The sequence below is a fragment of the Hydra vulgaris genome, chromosome 06, assembly GCF_038396675.1.
Source record: "Hydra vulgaris chromosome 06, alternate assembly HydraT2T_AEP".
Taxonomy (NCBI): domain Eukaryota; kingdom Metazoa; phylum Cnidaria; class Hydrozoa; order Anthoathecata; family Hydridae; genus Hydra; species Hydra vulgaris.
The window spans coordinates 684,808-703,098 of NC_088925.1; the positions used below are offsets into that span (position 1 = coordinate 684,808).

Here is an 18,291-nt window from a genome sequence, read left to right on the forward strand (position 1 = left end):
TAGAAACGTTCAACCTAGGCACACGGGCACAGAAAGTACAACACCCTCTAAATAATTTTTGTGACTAAAAAAAACTAAAAAGGCAACTAAATAATTTTTTTTTGAATTAATAATGGATTTCTAACTGAATCGTGTTAAATATTGCCGCCCGTAAGTGTGCTAAACAATCCAGTATTACTCAAACATACTAGATGGTATGGTGACTGTTTTTTTATTTTTTTAATTATTATTCTGTTTACCAGTATTCAGTGTTATTTAGCACATTTACTATGATACTATGTGTTGACGAGTTGAATTCAGACTAAATACGAGCTGAATTCAGACTAAATAAATGTAGCCAAGAAGTTAACCAATTATCATTTAACTTTTTGATCTACTAACTTTAAGGGTTAGGGTTTAAGACGAAATACCACCACCAATAATTCAACAACCACCAATCCAAATCAGACCTTAACATGACATTGGAACAACATGGACACTGTCCATATTCTTATTTTGCCAAGCGAAGATATTTAAATCCGCAAGCAAGGATTTTTTGTTAAAGGTTCAAATTTCAATGTTTACTTTTTAAGAAATGTTGATACTTTTTCTTGTAGTTTTACAAAAAAATATTTTTTAAAGATATTATATTTTAAAAAAAATATAAATATTTAAAAAAAAAAATTTGTTAAAGTGCAATAGTTTGTACGTAGGTAATTATGGTATACAATTTATATAGTTAAATTGGTCCATTTATTAGGCAATTTTTTAAACAGATTAATTCTGCAACTTCTTAAAACTCTTGTAAAAAAAAACTGACAAAAAAAATCTCGTTTTCATCAATGCTATTAGGACAAAATAAAATCCTCTTTTATTACTTTCAAATATAAAACTTGTATTTAACTTTGAAATAGTCTGCAAATAGATTCATGAACTATTTTTGCGTGTTTTTATTTGCACACAGAATAACTGTTACTCAGAACTGTCCTTAATTTTATTTTTTGTTATTTCGGTGCCCCAAGAAGACCTAACGGTTTTGTCACAGAGCACCGCGGAAGTGCATTTAACTAGGAAGTTCATGCCTCCTTTCTTACTGTGAAGCGAGCATATGTCCGAAGCTCGTTGCAAACCTGGATCTCCTGCTTCCTAAGCAAGCACTCGATCCGCTGCGCCACGGCCGCACTCGCTGTACAGATGTAACTACATCTGTAATCTTTTTGTTATGTAAAAACATTTTAAAAGTGATTCACAGATGTTATTAAACTTAGATAAATTAAAAGATGTAACTACATCTGTAGAAACCACAGATGTAGTTGCACCGATGTTGTTATACTTAGGTAATAGAAAAGATGTAACTACATCTGTAATATCCGTTTAATTTTTGCACAGATGTTATTAGACACAAATGAAGTTTCAGATATTGTCGGACAGATGTTATTATACTTGATTGTATTTACAGATGTTATTATACCTCATTATAATTACAGATGTTGTTGGACAGATGTTATTTGACATGGCAAAAACTGATGTTATTATTCTGACCACTTTACGTAACTGTATGACTCTTAGTAGATTTTTAGCGTTATTTTACAAATATTCGACACTTTCTGACAGCCTAAATATGTGACATTAAAGAAAAATACTTTTTGACATATTATTATTAACGCAAACACATTCACATAATAAATAGTTTTTATTAAATGAATACTTAAGTATTCAAGCACACATAAAAACTTATATTAAAAAAATGCTAAAAACAAAAATGTAATGTAAAATTTGTTATTTAGAAATATAAAGTAAGAAATATCAAATATAAAAATTTCAAATAGCAAACACTATTATCATATTATTTGCATCATTCATCATATTGTAAATCTGTATTATAAATATATATGATATTTTGTTTATTTATAAACTTTTCTTTTTAATTTATTTATAAATTAATAAATATTATTTATAAATTTTATCAAATTCATTCATTCCGTCCAAGGATCCAAAGGGTGCCATTTTTTTTTGCAATTTTATTTGCAACTCTTCCTACTAACCTTAAACTTTAAAAGACAAAACCACCGCTCAGAGAAACAGGTTGTACGCGATACTTCCACAAGCTTATTTTGACTCTATAAAGCTTTTTTTATTTACATGCCAAACAAAATTTAAAATAAGTTACATTTACTCACTAACAATAGTTTCTAAGAAGATGGTGTCATCGACAAGATAATTAGGTGAAAAAAGAGACGCTTTAGGGAAAAATTGTGGACATCCAGCAGCAATATTCATGTCTCTTACTGGGCGTTGAAAACTTGAAGAATTAATATCTGGTATAAAAGATTCTACGTGGCTTTTGGTTTGGTCTAAAACATTAATTAATTTAAAAGTAACTCTTTTCTTAAAAGGCCATTCTAATAGCTGGTCATACTCGGATTTCATAATAACAAAGTAGAGAGATAAATGTGTCTTTGAACCACTTCCATCGCCATTAAGATAAAGTCTAAAAACATAAAAATATATTAATTATTAAAAAAAATAATTTAATTCAGTATTAATATATATACAGTAGTGACCAAAAAATTAAGGCAGGCTACGTTTTTTAAACTTTTTTTAACTTATTGTTTATTTGTGGCGTTATTACCTTGGATACAAATAATTTTTTATTATGTTTGGATTTTTTGAAGATATTTTGATTTATTTTACATCGTCAGGTTGCCATAGTTGTGATATTATGGGTAAAAAGCGTAAAAGGGGACTTACTATTAGTTCGAGAACAATTAGAAGAAGGTTGTGTTGTGACTTTGGTCTAGTTGCAAGAAGACCAGCTAAAAAAACCTTTATTAACTTCATCTCAATTACAAGCTAGGATTAAATTTTGTAAGAGTTTAAAAGACAAGACACCGGAATGGTGGGAACGGGTAATGTTTACAGACGAAAGTACGTTTCAACAAATTAGAAGCACGGGCTATAATTATGTTAGAAGACCTGTGGAAGAACGCCTGAATCCAAAGTAAACCATAAAAACAGTAAAACATTCTCCTTCAGTCATGGTATGGGAGCAATAACAGCGCAAGGTCGATGCAGATTGCACATCTTTAAAAAAGGTGAAAAAGTCAATGCACAAAAGTATCTAAGTGTATTGAAAGACAAAGTGAAACTGCACATGGAAATCACTAAAACCAGCATTTTCCAGCAAGATTTAGCACCTTGTCATACAGCTAAAACAGATAAGAAGTGGTTTACAAATAATAAAATTGAATTATTATCTAATTGACCCTCAAGTTCACCCAATCTTAATGTTATTGAGAACTGCTGGAATACAATGAAGCAGAAAGTTGCAGCATATCAGCCAAAATCTGAAGAACATCTTCAAAAAGTTCTTAAAGAAGTGTGGACTAATGAAATCACTCGAAAATTTTGTAAAACATTAGTAAATAGTATGCCAAGAAGAATACAAGCCGTGCTTGATTATAAGGGACATCCGACAAAGTATTGAACAATAACATTCAAGTCATTTAAACTTTTGCTATAAATTGCTGCTATAACTATCATTTTATTGAATATTAACAACTTTGATAATTTTCATCTATTTTTTTTCATTTATTTTACATTTTCTATTGTACTTATTCAATAAAAAATTTACAAAAATTTGAGTTATTTTTTATGACGTGCCTTAATTTTTTGGCCACTACTGAATATATATATATATATATTTTTTTTTGAATGTTTGAACAATTATCATGTATGTCAATTATTATTTTATAAACATGAATAAATACGAATTTCTCTCGATACTAAATTCATTTTTTAAAAGAAAATTTTGCTGGATTTTTTTTTTTTTTTTTAAGATTATTCACCTCCCCAAGGCCCGAGGGGGGCCACTACAGTCGAGGAGGCTACTCATTTTTTTTGTGTTTTTTTTATTTTTATTTTTTTTTTAGTTGTTATTCGTGGTACAACCCTCTCTCAACTCTTTAACTCCGAAACACAAATCGCTGCGCGGAGAAACTAAGTTGAGCGCGGTACTTCCAGGGACGTGGTGTGAGTCGAACTCCGAACCTCTCGCTTACAAAGCAAGCGCTCTTACCACTACACCACTACCGCACTACCAGATTATTGTGAACAGCGTCTTCAGCTTTATTTTATATTATTTATAGCTGAAAACGCTGGTCACAACAACCCAGCGAAAATTTCTTTTAAAAAATAAATTTAGTATCGAGAGAAATTCATATTTATTGATGCTTATAAAATAATAATAATAATAACAATAATAATAATAATAATAATAATAATATATATATATATATTTATGTATTTACAAAATGTGTGTGTGTGTGCGTGTGTGTGTGTGTGTGTGTGTGTGTGTGTGTGTGTGTGTGTGTGTGTGTGTGTGTGTGTGTGTGTGTGTGTGTGTGTGTGTATATATATATATATATATATATATATATATATATATATATATATACATATATATATTTAGATATATATATGCATTTACAAAAAAAAAAGTTATTTTCTTGTTATAGAATAAAGTGTGTAGAATTCAATAAATAAAACTCTCACGCTCACTAAAAACAATTATGTAAATTAAGAGAGTAGGCTTGACACAACTACGTATTTTGAAATGTATCAATCAGATTGTGTCCTAGATTATTCGAAACAATTAAGGCGCACAAACTCGAAAAAGATCACCTAATGCATCCTGTTGTATCAACAAATAAGACACTACCTTATAGAACATCTGAACATCTCCTTAATACTATTCAATCAACATAAAATAAAAAATTATTAATTTGAATAGTTAATGAAGCCAGGTAAAAGTAAAAAGTTCAAGTTTCATTTGATATAGTTAATTTAAATTCACTCATACAATTTGACGAAGCTATTCCAGTTTTAATTAATATTTAATAACATTGACAACTTAAAGACTTACTAAACTTTCTCTTGTAGACATAAACTAAACTATACATAATAATAAAACAAATAAAAACTAAAGACATAAACAAGAACTAAACTTACTCTCGTAGACATACACCAATTAATAAAACTTTCGTTAAGTATTTGCTATTTTTCACATGAAAACAAAATCTAAATAATACCTTTAATGGTTTAATGGTCTTTAATGGTTGTTATGGCGGAAGCGTTTTTACAGAAAATAGAAAGAAAACATGTGAACCAAAAACTTTCGTGAGATATCTAGACAATTCTCACACTAAATTTGATTCAATAAAATAGCAACAAATGATTCCAAACACCATAAATGAACAAAATCCTGCAACAAATTACACTGTTGAACTCAAAAATCACCAAAAACAACCTAATTTTTTAGATAATATTGCAAACATAATACATGGAGCTTATGAAATACAAGTACATCAAGCAATTACTAATATTCTACTTAAACATAACTCAAATATCAATCCTAGCATTATCAGTATTCAAGGAGTTTTATGTGTCGCGTGATAAGAATATGCTCTCAAAGACACCATTAAAATTGATAAGCTCTTGTCCTTGTCATGGTGGGTACAACAAGAATAACCCAACTAATATTGCCAGAGACTATATAAAAAACGATTTCAAATATTCCAATAATCAACCAATGAACAACCAACTAATTATAAAGCCATGGATAAATTGTGGGTTTTAAACTTAGAAATGAATTTAGGAAACGTAATATAAAAGTTATATTCACATTAGCTCCAAATTTAATCAATGTATTCCAGACGTCTAAACAATAAACAATATATAACCCAGGTATCTACCAACTAAAATGTTTATGCAAATCTATACACATTGGCAATACTAAAAAGATAGTTATATGAAGATATATTGAGCACCAGCAAAATAACATAAAAGGAAAATGGGCCAGTCAGCTACTGAACATTCAAAATCACGTCATGAAACTTTTGACTGGTTGCATTCCGAAACCATATCTATTGCTCCAGAATATCATGTTTGAAAAATATTTAATTAAAAACATATAAATGGCTTATTGGTATTTAAATATATAAAAAAATACTTAATTAAAAATGTTAAAAACCTATAGTAGTATAACATCCTTGTTGATATTGTTTGAGTTTTAGAATAGCCGTAGTGACATTAGTCACTTCTTGTTGAAATGAACTACATAGGTTATATAGTTTATTTCACCAAAAACTGAATGAGCTATATATAATTGTAAATTAAAGTACAAAATAATTTTTATTAGTTATTAACTACAGTTAATATTGTTTACTTAAAAAAGTTCTCCAAACAAAGTCTTTAATTGGTTATAACAGCGCCAGCATTTTTTTAATCCGCTTCCTCTCATTTTCAGTGTATTATTGTTATTAATATAATCTTTATGGTCTATAGACTGTATTTATTCAGATTATTTATTATACTAATGCAAAGATGATATTTGTTACTTTCAGCACAGTGAATTAACGTATCATCACCAGATTTAAAAATAGCTGAGACTCGTCAGGGTTCAGGGTTAGGGTTAACCCTGGGTTAGGGTTAACCCTAAGTGTATATAATTAAACTTATATATTATAAAAGATATTAACACATACTAGTATATTTATAACTTCCTTCTTGTCCTTAATCAACTGGTAAAAATAGAAGTTTTACAAAGTTTTTTAGAAGTTTTATAAATTTTATAGAACTATTTTTATAGAAGCTTTAAAATTATTAAAATTGTATTTACCTGCTGCAAAATTTATAACCACCACGACTGGTAAACGATGGTGCACTGTGAATAGCCAAGGTTTTACCTTCTTCAGCTTGTTTAAAACGGAAACGAAAGTCAGTAATTCGCCACAAATGTTTACCATCGTATCTTGTATTTTCGAGCATCTGTAATTTAAGGTCAATTTCAGATATACTTTCTCCTATTACAGCATTATCAACCTCTATCTTGTCTGCAATGCTAGTTAACTCCTCGATCTTTGGCTGCAAAGATAGAAAATCATCCATATTTTTTTTTGGAAGAAGTTCATCTATTTTTTTTTTACATTGGTTCAATTTTATTTCAAAATTTTTAATTTCATCATCTGACACTATTGCAGTACCTGACAAGTTTGATAAGCTTTCTTGTAACACTCTTATAATACCATTAACATCTTTAATTTGAATCTCTAATTTTTCTTGTTTTTCTGAACTCGATTTTAAATTTTTTTGATGAACTCCTAGCTCATGTTGCATTTTATCATAATCTTCTCTCAGTTTTTTTACCACAGCAACTGTAATGAGAAAGTGATCTGTGGACTTTAGATGACTATTGAGATCATCTGAATCAATTGCCTGAAAAAAGTTGAACTAAACACAAATCATATTGTTTTTTTAATTATTCCCCAAAAAATCCCCGACGCCAAGAGAGCCATTACAGTCCAGGAGGCTACATTTTGTGGTTACAACCCTCTCTCAACTCTAAAACACAAATCTCGACAAAAAGGCCGCTAACCCGAAAAACAAATTGAGCACAGTACTACCAGGGACGTGTGATGTAGCATAAAAATAACACAAATGCAGCCACATACTAGTTGATACCATTAAAAAAAAAATGTTCCACAATATGAAAGACGCAAAGTTAATTTCTTCTAACTTCCTTTAACTTAAGATGTTAAAGGGAATTAAAAGAAAGTATTAGTTATCAAATGATATTAAATGGTTTACAAATAATTATAAATAGTTAGCAAAAATTTTTTTTTATTCTGATTCACTCCAAACAAGGCTGCAAGCAACCACTATTAAGTTGGGAATTACTAGAAAAAAAAAAGAATAGAGTTAAAGAGCAAGGAAACGGTTGACAAAAGACATGAAAAATTGTAGGTTGTATAAGTCAGGAAAACACAATGACGGGAGTGATTCCCAAAGGGTTGCAGAGCAGGTAAAACCAAACAAAAATATACCAGACAAATAAAAGTATTTAGAGCATGGAGGGATAGATACAGTAAATGAACAAGACTTTGCTGAATGACGAGTCAAGCGAGATCGAGTTTAAGTTGGAACTAGAGATTAAAGCTCCTTTGAGTAGCAACCACAATAGTATTTGTAGAAAAGACAAAGAGATGCAACTTTATGATGATGGAAAAAAGGTTCAGGCTTACCAAATAGAGCAAGTTCAACTACGCTTACAATGCGTTTTTGGACCTTGTTCAGAAGAGAAAGAGAATCATTAGAAGAACCAGCCCAAATATGACAACAATATTGCATACTGGGATAAATAAAAGATTAATAAAGGTGGAATCAGAAGTAAGAAAATAGCAAGCACAGTAAAGAGAAGCAACTTTACCAGATGCTAAGTTAGCAATCAATTGTATATATAATTTCCATTAAATGTTAGTAGTAAACGATAATTTAAGAAGATGTAAAGGAGAAGACTCAGTGAGAGGGTAGCGATTCATTAACATAAGAATGTTGAAAATAATGCAATAGCTGTTTGCAGTAAATAATTGAGTTTTGTTAAAGTTAAAATTTATGAGCCACTGTAAGCCCCAATCTGTTACAGAAGTGAAATCAAGACAGGGGTACAAAGTTGAGTCATCAGCAAAAAGAACTACTTTAGATGTAAGGTTGTCAGGAAGATCATTAATGAAGATAAGAAAGAAAACAGGACCAAGAATAGAACCTTGAGGTACTCCAGAAGTTACTGGGAGTGAGGAAGAGTGTTGGCCTTCGAGGATGAATTTAATAAAGCAGTTAAAAAGAAACGATTTGATAATCTTAAAAACTTTCCAAGACCATATAAAGCAAGCTTATAGAGAAGAACAGCATACCAAGCTTTGTCAAAAGCTTTAGATATATCAAGAACAATAGCTCTGCCTCCATCTAATGCACAAAAGTCAGCTGTAGAGCAAGAAGAGCGAAAACTGTATTGAATGTTTGATAGTAAGTTATTCAACTCTTACTTTGACAAGGTTAAGGAGAATTTTTTGATGTTCTGGAATTTCTGTGCTGCATAAAATTAATCTTTAATATAAATTCTTTAATATAAATTGTCAAATAGGATGTTTTGTTAACACATTTATTTTGAAGTAGTTTAAATTTTTTAACTCATCTGCCTTTTTCACTAACATGCTTTCTTACGCTTTATCAGTGATTCTTTTTACAATTTCATAATGGTTTCAAGTATTTCCATGAGTTCAGTTTCAATAAATTTAACTGTATCAGTTTTCTTCTGTGTTCCTAAACCATTTTTAAAAAAAGCAAGCAGTTTTTTAGAGAAGTTAGTAGAAAAACAGGATATAAATCAGTCTGTAGAATATATCATGACATAAAAAAAAAGTAATTTTATGCATGGATACACAATTAAAATTACAAAAACTTTGAATTTTAGGCATGATTTCTTTAACTAATATAGTATTTATACTCCGATGTAGTTTGGTGTGGTCTGGTGTAGTACTCGTACACACCTGTATTTGTAAATATATAATTAAATGCATTAGCTAGATACATAAATTTCTATAACAATATTTTCTAATAAATAAAGTGAAATTATCAAAATATTAAAAAACTATTTGCTAATTAAAATATTTTTATTTGGTTTTATGAGATGAAATTAAAAATATCATGAACAAAACTAAAAATTAAAAATTACCTTGTAGTTACATCCAATTAATTGAAAAGGACATATGTGATTTATTGAAAGTTTAGAACATGATTTAAAGTGATCAAAGAGCTCAGTAAAAAAAGGTTTTTCATTACAATTATACGGACAATCAACTTTTTTCATTGGACAGATTAAACGGTGATTCTGAAATAACAATATTAAAATTACTTTATGTATCAAACATAAATTTATCTTTAAAATAATATTTTTATTTATATATAACTTATTTTTTTTATAATTTGTATAATAACAAAATTATTAAACCCAATAATATGATGTATTTATAACTAATAGCTATATATAATTATCATTAGCCCATAATTATTTTGTAGCTGAACCAGCAGGAATTTACTAATGAGATCATTATTCTGTCTATAACTTGTTCTAAAAATGAAAGTTTTTTTTTCTTTTCTTCCCAACATCTTTGCTTCCAACAAGGCTGCAAGCAACCACTATTGGAGTTGGAAGTCACTGGAAGAGAAAAGATGAAGTTTATAGCGTGAGATAACATTTGATAGACAACTTAAAAGATTGCAAATTATATGAATCAGGAAAGATAAAAGAACCGAATTCCAAAGAACTAATGTAAAGGAAAAAAACTAGCTGAATACGAGTTTGTGGAGCACTAAGGAACAGTTACAGAAAAAGGATAAGACTTAATTGAATAACAACTAACACAAGAATGAATTTTAGTAGATGGCACTAAAGACGCCATCTACTAAAATTCATTCTTGGAAGATCTGCCCCAGATATGGCAACAGTATTCCATACAAGAACGGGTTTGAGATTTATGGAGATAAAAAATATAAAAGAGTCCAGAGTAAGAAAATATCAAGTAGGATAAAGAGATGCAACCTTAGCAGATGCTAATTTTGCAATCGATTTGATATATGGTTTCCAAGAAAGGTTGGAAATAAGAGTTATTCCTAGAAAATGAAGGGTAGACAACTCATCAAGTACATCACCGTTCATAAATATAGGAAGATATAAATTATCCTGGTAACGATCAAATGGATTTTAATGAAAAAATAGGTTTTATCTGAATTAAAGTTTACCAGCCACTGTGAGTCCCATGCTGTAGCAGAAGTGAGATCCTTTTCAAGCTCAAATGCTCCCTCCGAGCAATCAGAGAGTGTTGACTTCCTATCAAGACAAGAATAAATGTTAGTGTAATCAACGAACCTTAGATGTGAGATGATCGGAAGATCATTAATGTAAATTAAAAAGAGTATAGGGCCATGGATAGAACCTTCAGGAGCCCCTGAAGAGACAGGATATGGAGAAAAGTGCTGTCCATCAAGGACAATTTTTATACTACGATTGGAAAGGAAGGATTTAATAATCTTAAAGATGTTACCAGATGCAACATAAGAAGAAAGCTTATGGAGAAGACCAGCATGCCAAATTTTATTAAAAGCTTTAGAAATGCCAAGAAAGATAGCCTTAACCTCTCCACCTCTATCCAATGCAGGACAAAACCTATTGGTTATTATTGTTAGCATATCAGCTGTAGAACAAGAAGATCCATATTGTTGATCAGAAAGTTATTAGATTCAAGATGAGAGATTAAATGTTTGTTAAATAAGGACTCAAAAACTTTGCTTATGATAGGAAAAAGACAAATGGGGCGGTACTTAGACGAGTCAGATACTCTCTAGAATTTTTTAAAATAGGAATACTGCTTACCAGCACGCTGGAAGACAAGACTTTGATAAGCACTTGTTAAATAGTTTTGAAAGTATAGACGACAGCTCCGAAGAACACTTCTGCAAGGCTATAACAGATATGTTGTCCAGACTACAAGCTGTAGAAGAGTTTAAGTAGGAAATCACTTTAGATACAAAAGCTGGAGTGATTCAAATGGATCAACCTGCTTGTCAGCTATATCAGTTAGAACAAAACTAGCAGAATCGAGAGATGTTATTAAAGATAAGTTCTTAGCAAACAATTCAGCTTTGTTTTTAGGTGAGGTGAGAAAATCTGAACCATACAAGAGAGGTGGAATTACAGATTTGTCCTTATTATTGACACAGTTAAAGATTCTCCAGAAGTCACAAAAACCTAATTTTTCAGATGAAATACAAGATTTCATGACCGGAGAATAGCAGGCTTTGGCGTTAGACAAAACCTTTTTACAATGGTATCTAGCAATAGTGAACAGATGTCTATTTTCTGGAGAACTGTTTTGCTGATAGATATGAAAGTAATTGTTTTGATTAGGAATTGCAGCAACACAATGTGAGGTAAACCATGGAGAAGAGTGAGGCTCGAATTAGAATCCTTAAAAGAAAATAGTAGATTTAATGCCAGCCTGAATCCAAGAAGTTATATAAAAAGCACATTTGTCAGCAGGAAAGCAAAAGATTTCTACCCAAGGGCCATCGCAAAGAAAATCAAAGAAAGAGTCCCAGTCAGCTTTAAGGTATTTGTAAGAGGTACAATGATAGGGGGATTCTGATGAAGAAGAATAAGCTTAGAGAGATCAAACTGTGAAGTATCAGAAGTACCTATAGGTGAATGTGGAGAAACTGAGCACTGACTAGGATCAGAAAAAAGACATAAGACGAGTAAAGAAGGTAAATGATTTGAGTTGCCTGGAAAGCGAGTTGGAAAGTTGTTTATTTGAGTAAGAGATTGAGAAAGACTAAAGATGTGGACCTTAATGCCTGCAGAGTCACTGCAAGCCAAGTCATTCAGTGTGATGAGCATTAAAGTCACCAACAACAACGATATTGGCTGATGGATAAAGAGAGAGGGCTTGGTCAATTGAAGTTTTAGAGAACTTGGTGATGACGATGGTTTTTTATGTTTTAAGTTGTAACAAAGGGTTCCAAATATGGCCTCAAAATGTTTAGCAAGTAATTGAATAAAATTTGATAATATCTAGAAAACTATGCAATGCTGTAATATGTTGGTTTCAGAAAATTTTGTATTGCTTCAACTTATGGTAAGAAATTTCACTCCTTCTACTAAAAAATTATGTCCTAAAATTTCTATTTCACTTTGATTGAATACACACTTTTCTAAATTAAGGGTAACTTAATAATTAGCAATACTAATAAGTTTCAATTATACTCACTTTCTGTGTTGCCAAAAACTAAAAAATTATCATACTCTTTACCACTCCTTTTAAATCATCAATAACTCGATTCATTTTTTTACAAAAATTTCTGGAAGTGATGTTAACTCAAACATTTTGTTAAACAAAACGAATAAAAGGTACAAAAAAAAAACATACACTTTCCGAATTTATTGTTAATTGCCAATATCTTAAGCATCTTATTTAGCCATAAAAAACATGTAGTTATTCCTACCCTTTTCAAGATTACCTTTAATTACTCCTAATTCTTTGAGTACTGAAGGAAATTGTTATAAAACATTTTTTTATTAAATCTTTTAGGAATGTCTACTTTAACTAGGTTAAATATTTGTAAGGTAGGTTGACCTAATAAAGCAGTTTTTACATTATTACAAACATATAGGGTAATTAATTCACTGTTCTGATCCATGTTTGAAAATGTTTTTGAAAAATATCCTAAGCAACATTATTTGTTTATGATCAGAACCTATTAAGTTTGTTAGTAGTATGCAACTGTTTAATTTAAATTCAAACAGTTATTTAATTTAAATAGCTCTGTAACTGTAATTACATCGTCAATTTTAAATATTATTTTAATGTTTTATCCTATTCTATTTCAAAAAATCAGATTTCGCACTTTCTAAATATTTCCAATAGCACCTCCATTATAATATTTATAGAAAAAAGAAAGAGAAACAACATTATGACGATGTGACACTGGTTGAAGGATGGCTGCAAGAGCAGATCTAACTATGTTTACTTTATGTTTACGTTTTAACTAGGAATAATGGAGCTTAGGCTTAAACATTTTTTTTTAGACTTGAAACTTTAAGAATTTTAAAAATTGAAAAAAATTACTTTTACATTGTTAGTGGAGATATTTTTTTAAAGAATCTCATAATATTTACTGTGCTGTGACGAAAAAATTAAATTCAATTAATAATTATAATAAATTTTGACAGAATAAATTTTTTATGTTTATTTGTTTAGTTATCTTAATTATTAAACTTATGTTTAATTAAAAAAAAGTTTATTTGAAAAATTGAAGTATTTATTTCCTCTTTTGCACAGTAATTTTAAGTGAACTTAATGCGCCTTAAAATTTTTGGTTTAATTAAATACTCTGCAAGAGCTTTTAATATTATTGGTTTTGTTTATAAGCGAAATTAAGTGTTTTATAAGTTATGGATAATCCATAACAGTTATACCTGCAATTTTTATTAATAAGGTTTAGAAAAAGTTTTAGAAAAACATCTTTTAGTACACATAAATTCAAAAAAAAAAAATGTAATTTTTATTTATAAGGTAAGTAAAAAAGTTTTTTTAGTATTGGATCAACAATAAGTTGATCTCATTAACTAGTTTTCGAAGACTTGGTACCTTTTAGCATGCCATGCCTCAACTAATATCTTTTTTATGACAAGTGTTCTGCGTCTGTAATTTACATTTTGTTCTGCTGCATAATTGTTGTCCAACTTTCACTATTTTCATTATTTTGTAGTTCAGATACACCATCTTTTCCAAAAGAAAAAAAAAATTTCCATTGCCTTACCCAGTGTGAACATCCTTTTAGAAAGTAAATTTTCTTGTAATTTTGTCACGTCCTACACCAGAAATAATTTTATCTCTTAATAAGCTGTTTTTACTTAATTTTATTTCTGTCAAAAAGTCATCAAAGCATTTACCATTTTCCTGTAAATGTTTGAAACACTTTCAAAAGTCCTAATAATAATATTTCCGAGCACTTATTTCTCCAATATAACAGAAAGGTTTATTTTTTCATTTTCAAATAGATTCAATGATATATAAATGTTTAGAGTTTCTGAAAAAAAAGTATAACTTAACATAACAGCTTGATATGCTCGTGATTTCTTTTCCAAATCTGACAATAAAACATAATCATGCCATTTTTCATTTTAAAATTGAAATGCACTACTATCTACCACTAAATATAACATTGGAGGAGAAACATTTTCCCAAGATTAAACAATCAGTAAATACTTTTTTTGTAGGTTTATTTACTCGTAACACCATGTGATGTTATAAAAACTACTTTTAATATAAAAATTAAATTTTTATTTTAACAAGATAATCAGTAAATACTATAAAACTTTTTTTTCAAATATATTTACATAATTGTAGCACAATGCTGTGTTATAATATGTGTCTTCTAAAAGTCTGACACCAATCTATTTACAAAATAAAAATTTTGAATACCTATTTAAAGTTATTATAATTATCTATACATACATGCTCTCAATATACACTAACTCACCTTCACCCACTTCACAAAAAAATGTTTTCAAAGCATCACTAAACTTCTTCTACACTAACGCCACATCTCTACACCCCAATAAACTCATTGAACTCGCCTAGGCAATGTCAAGAGGATTTTGTGAATTCTGCTCTTCTAAACTACAACATCTATAGAAAAGATTGTTCTGGTTGTGGAGGAGGCATAGCCAATTATGTTAAGAGCAGTAATAACATCAGCAATATTGATCATTTTCAATTATGCAACAATTTTCAATGCAAAATCTAGGAACAGCTCTGGCTTAAACTTCCACAAGAATCTCTCTTAATTAGCTGCATCTATAACAGTTTAATAATTACTGGTGACTTTAATTTCCTAGAGGCCAAATGACATGATGACTTGATTAATACCACTGGTGCCCTTATAATTAACTCATAATTAGTGAAGTAGCAAAGTTAACATAGAACATTTATATTGTTCCGCTTAGCAGTGCCACACAGGCTACTGCACTCTGATATTGCAACACCAAAAGAGTACAATCTCACTTACATAGACACTATTAGAGAATTTGAACACAAAATAGCTGATAACAAAAGAACCCTAAATGTCACTATATTTATGTTAACAGCAAATGCATCATCAGCAATCAAACAACCTCTATGAGCTCACCCTCTAGGGAAATAAGTAGCAACTGAGCATTCATTGCCAATATACTAACCAATCAGTTAAACCATCAGATTAACCTCTATTATCCTTCGTCAAATGCACAAATGCTTTTATATCCTCAGTTATCTTCACATATTATTCCATTCACAAACACATATATGTTTTACACACCAATAAATCAACTGGAGGTGACCATAATAGCCCATTTGTGATTAAAAAATGGAAGCATTTTGACCATATCAAATTTAAAACTAAGACCATGGATTTTTTACCTTACAGCATTTCTCATAAACTTCCTGTAGACAGCATGTCTACAGGAAGTTTTCTTGACTTTGCCAAAGCTTTTGACAGAAGTCCGAAGCAGTTTTGCAAATGTCACAGAAGACTTTTGCAAAACTTGGGTGGAGATGTTGCATTCTTGCATTGGTTTATATACATATATTATAAACAACTATCTGAGCATTTTTCAACCTACTCTCCTATTACATAAAATCATATATAAATACAAAGTTATAATTCCCATGACAATTATAAAACTACAAGTCTTACAATAATAATCATAAATGAATGCGTGACTTTCATCATTTTTATCTACATGACTTTTTACCATGTATACGTAATAATTTTAATTCACTAACTTTAATAGAACTTAAATGCCCTCTTGGTGAATTAACTCATGAGTCTAATTGTTGTGGGGCTCTTATTATTTGTCCGGAGTGCATTATCTTTTGTTCGTTGCATTCTTGAGAATCATTTCAAACTTGAACGGCATCTTCGTTATATCTTCCTTTACCATTTTCAACTTCATCTTTAGGCATATCAAGACCATTGTTAAATGAGTCATTTATATTCTGAGAGTCTGGAATACGGCAACGCAAGTGTGAGATATGTCGTGGGAATACCCTATTAGCAGTTTCGACGTCAAACAAAAAGGTATTTTGCTTCCGTTCTATACCTGATACCCACGACTGATCACATTTTGTTTCTTGAGCTGGTTTTACCCAAACATTGTTACCCTCCTTGAATATGTTGTCTACTTCACATTTTTTAGCATTCTTATGTGTATTTACACCTGGGATAAAAGAGGTTCGTTTTTGCTTAAATTGCTGCGATGGACTTTCACTACAGTTTGATGATATTGTCTCATTGTATAGCAAGACTGCCAGAGCGAACAACGTGAGTGGGTGACTGTTCTTTTAATTGTTCTGTGTATGCGTTTAACTATACCATTACCTTGAGCTCGATGGGCTGCTCGATATACTAAATTAATGTAACATTCTTCAGCAAACCTTGTTAACATGTGTGAACATGTTAACAAGGTCCATTAGAAGGCAAACTGGCAGGCCAAATAAGGAGAATATTTCTTCAAGCTTTCCGACAACTTCAGCCGCTGTTTTGGTTACCAGTTTATGCCACACTGTATACCGTAATGGGCTGCAGTCAATCATTGATAAGTACAGTTCTGCACCTACATGCGCTACATCGAGGGCAACCCAATTCCAATTCTGCTTTACACTCAAATGACCATGCTTCCATTTTATGGAATAAGGATTGATGGAGTTGTACTGGTTACAACATTCAATTGCTGCTGAAATCTTCTTACATAATACATTCTGGTTGTTTGGTAAACAAAGTTTACCAAACAACTAGACCAATTGAATGAACTTTCCATATGTCTGTCTGTTGAATTAATCCGGTTGTACACACTGTTCTGCACCATTTTCGAGTAATTCGTGAAAGTTGATTGGCCAAATTTAGTTCAGATGGAATCAATTGTACAATAATCTTAAAATCTTTTGCTATTTCCTTTATCGTATTCAGGCGTCTTTGTACTAACAATTGAGAAATTCCCTGATTCTTTACGCGATATTCTTCTTTTAAAATTGCGTTTAATCATTCCACAGTGCTCTTGCTATTGCTGTATACTGTGAGTTCTTTTATATCCCATTTACTGGATAAATCTTAGCTCTCTAGTTCACTAGATCGTCAGTCGTAGCCATGCTGCATCTTCAATAACTACTCCTCCAATTAGAAGAACTACACCAAGCCCTATGGATAATGTGAATTTGAAGGTAGGCTTTCTTAAAACAAGAATTTTTGCATTTTTAATTTTCCTCCAACGACGCAGTTTCACTTGACAAACGTTGGCATTTGCTGTGTGACAATTTACAAATTTGTTGAGAGCTTGGAAGTCTCCCACTTGGTGTATCTTTCTATCTTTATTTTCTTGCACAACACACATGAACAGAATCAATACTTTAGGTGGTCCCAATGCTTGCTCGTTATGCGGCACAAGAATGGTAGAGTTGATCAATTCATTTATTTCTTTTTGGTAACTATGTTCATGCTCTTCGCTCATCTTGTATTCGTGGATCATATTAATAATTGCAGGCTCTTTATTCCAGTTCCACGATGCCAACCACTTTTTTCCGTCAAACTTTGCTGTAAAGTCCTGATCCTGCTTAATTTTGTTGTCTTTGTTTATTTCGTTGTCTTTGTTTATTTTGTTATCTTCGTTTTTTTCATTTTTTTTGTTTATTTCGTTCTCTTTGTTCATTTCATTCTCTTTACTTCTTATATTATTTCCACCACATTTTGCCGTGTCACATGCTAACATTCGGACAGATTGATTTTTATCACCTTAGATTTTGGCTCCTTTAAAATTTTCAATAGCATCCATTCCAAAAATCAAATCAAACCCGAATGGTTTGTCTTTAACAATCAACGAAT

The 18,291-nt window shown here is 30.5% G+C and overlaps 1 protein-coding gene across 2 annotated transcripts in view; it reads right to left on the reverse strand.

Moving 5' to 3' along the window:
- Positions 1–2,134: 2,134 nt before the first annotated feature.
- LOC100213781 (TNF receptor-associated factor 5) overlaps positions 2,135–18,291 on the reverse strand; it is a 73,309-nt gene continuing 57,152 nt past the window's right edge. For both annotated transcript variants that reach the window (XM_065798909.1, XM_065798908.1), the window contains exons 5-7: positions 9,551–9,706; positions 6,659–7,254; positions 2,135–2,470 (exon numbers count right to left, since the gene is read on the reverse strand). In XM_065798909.1, coding sequence (XP_065654981.1) covers positions 2,152–2,470; positions 6,659–7,254; positions 9,551–9,706 — 1,071 coding nt within the window. In that variant the 3' untranslated portion in view covers positions 2,135–2,151. The remainder of the gene's footprint in view (positions 2,471–6,658; positions 7,255–9,550; positions 9,707–18,291) is intronic.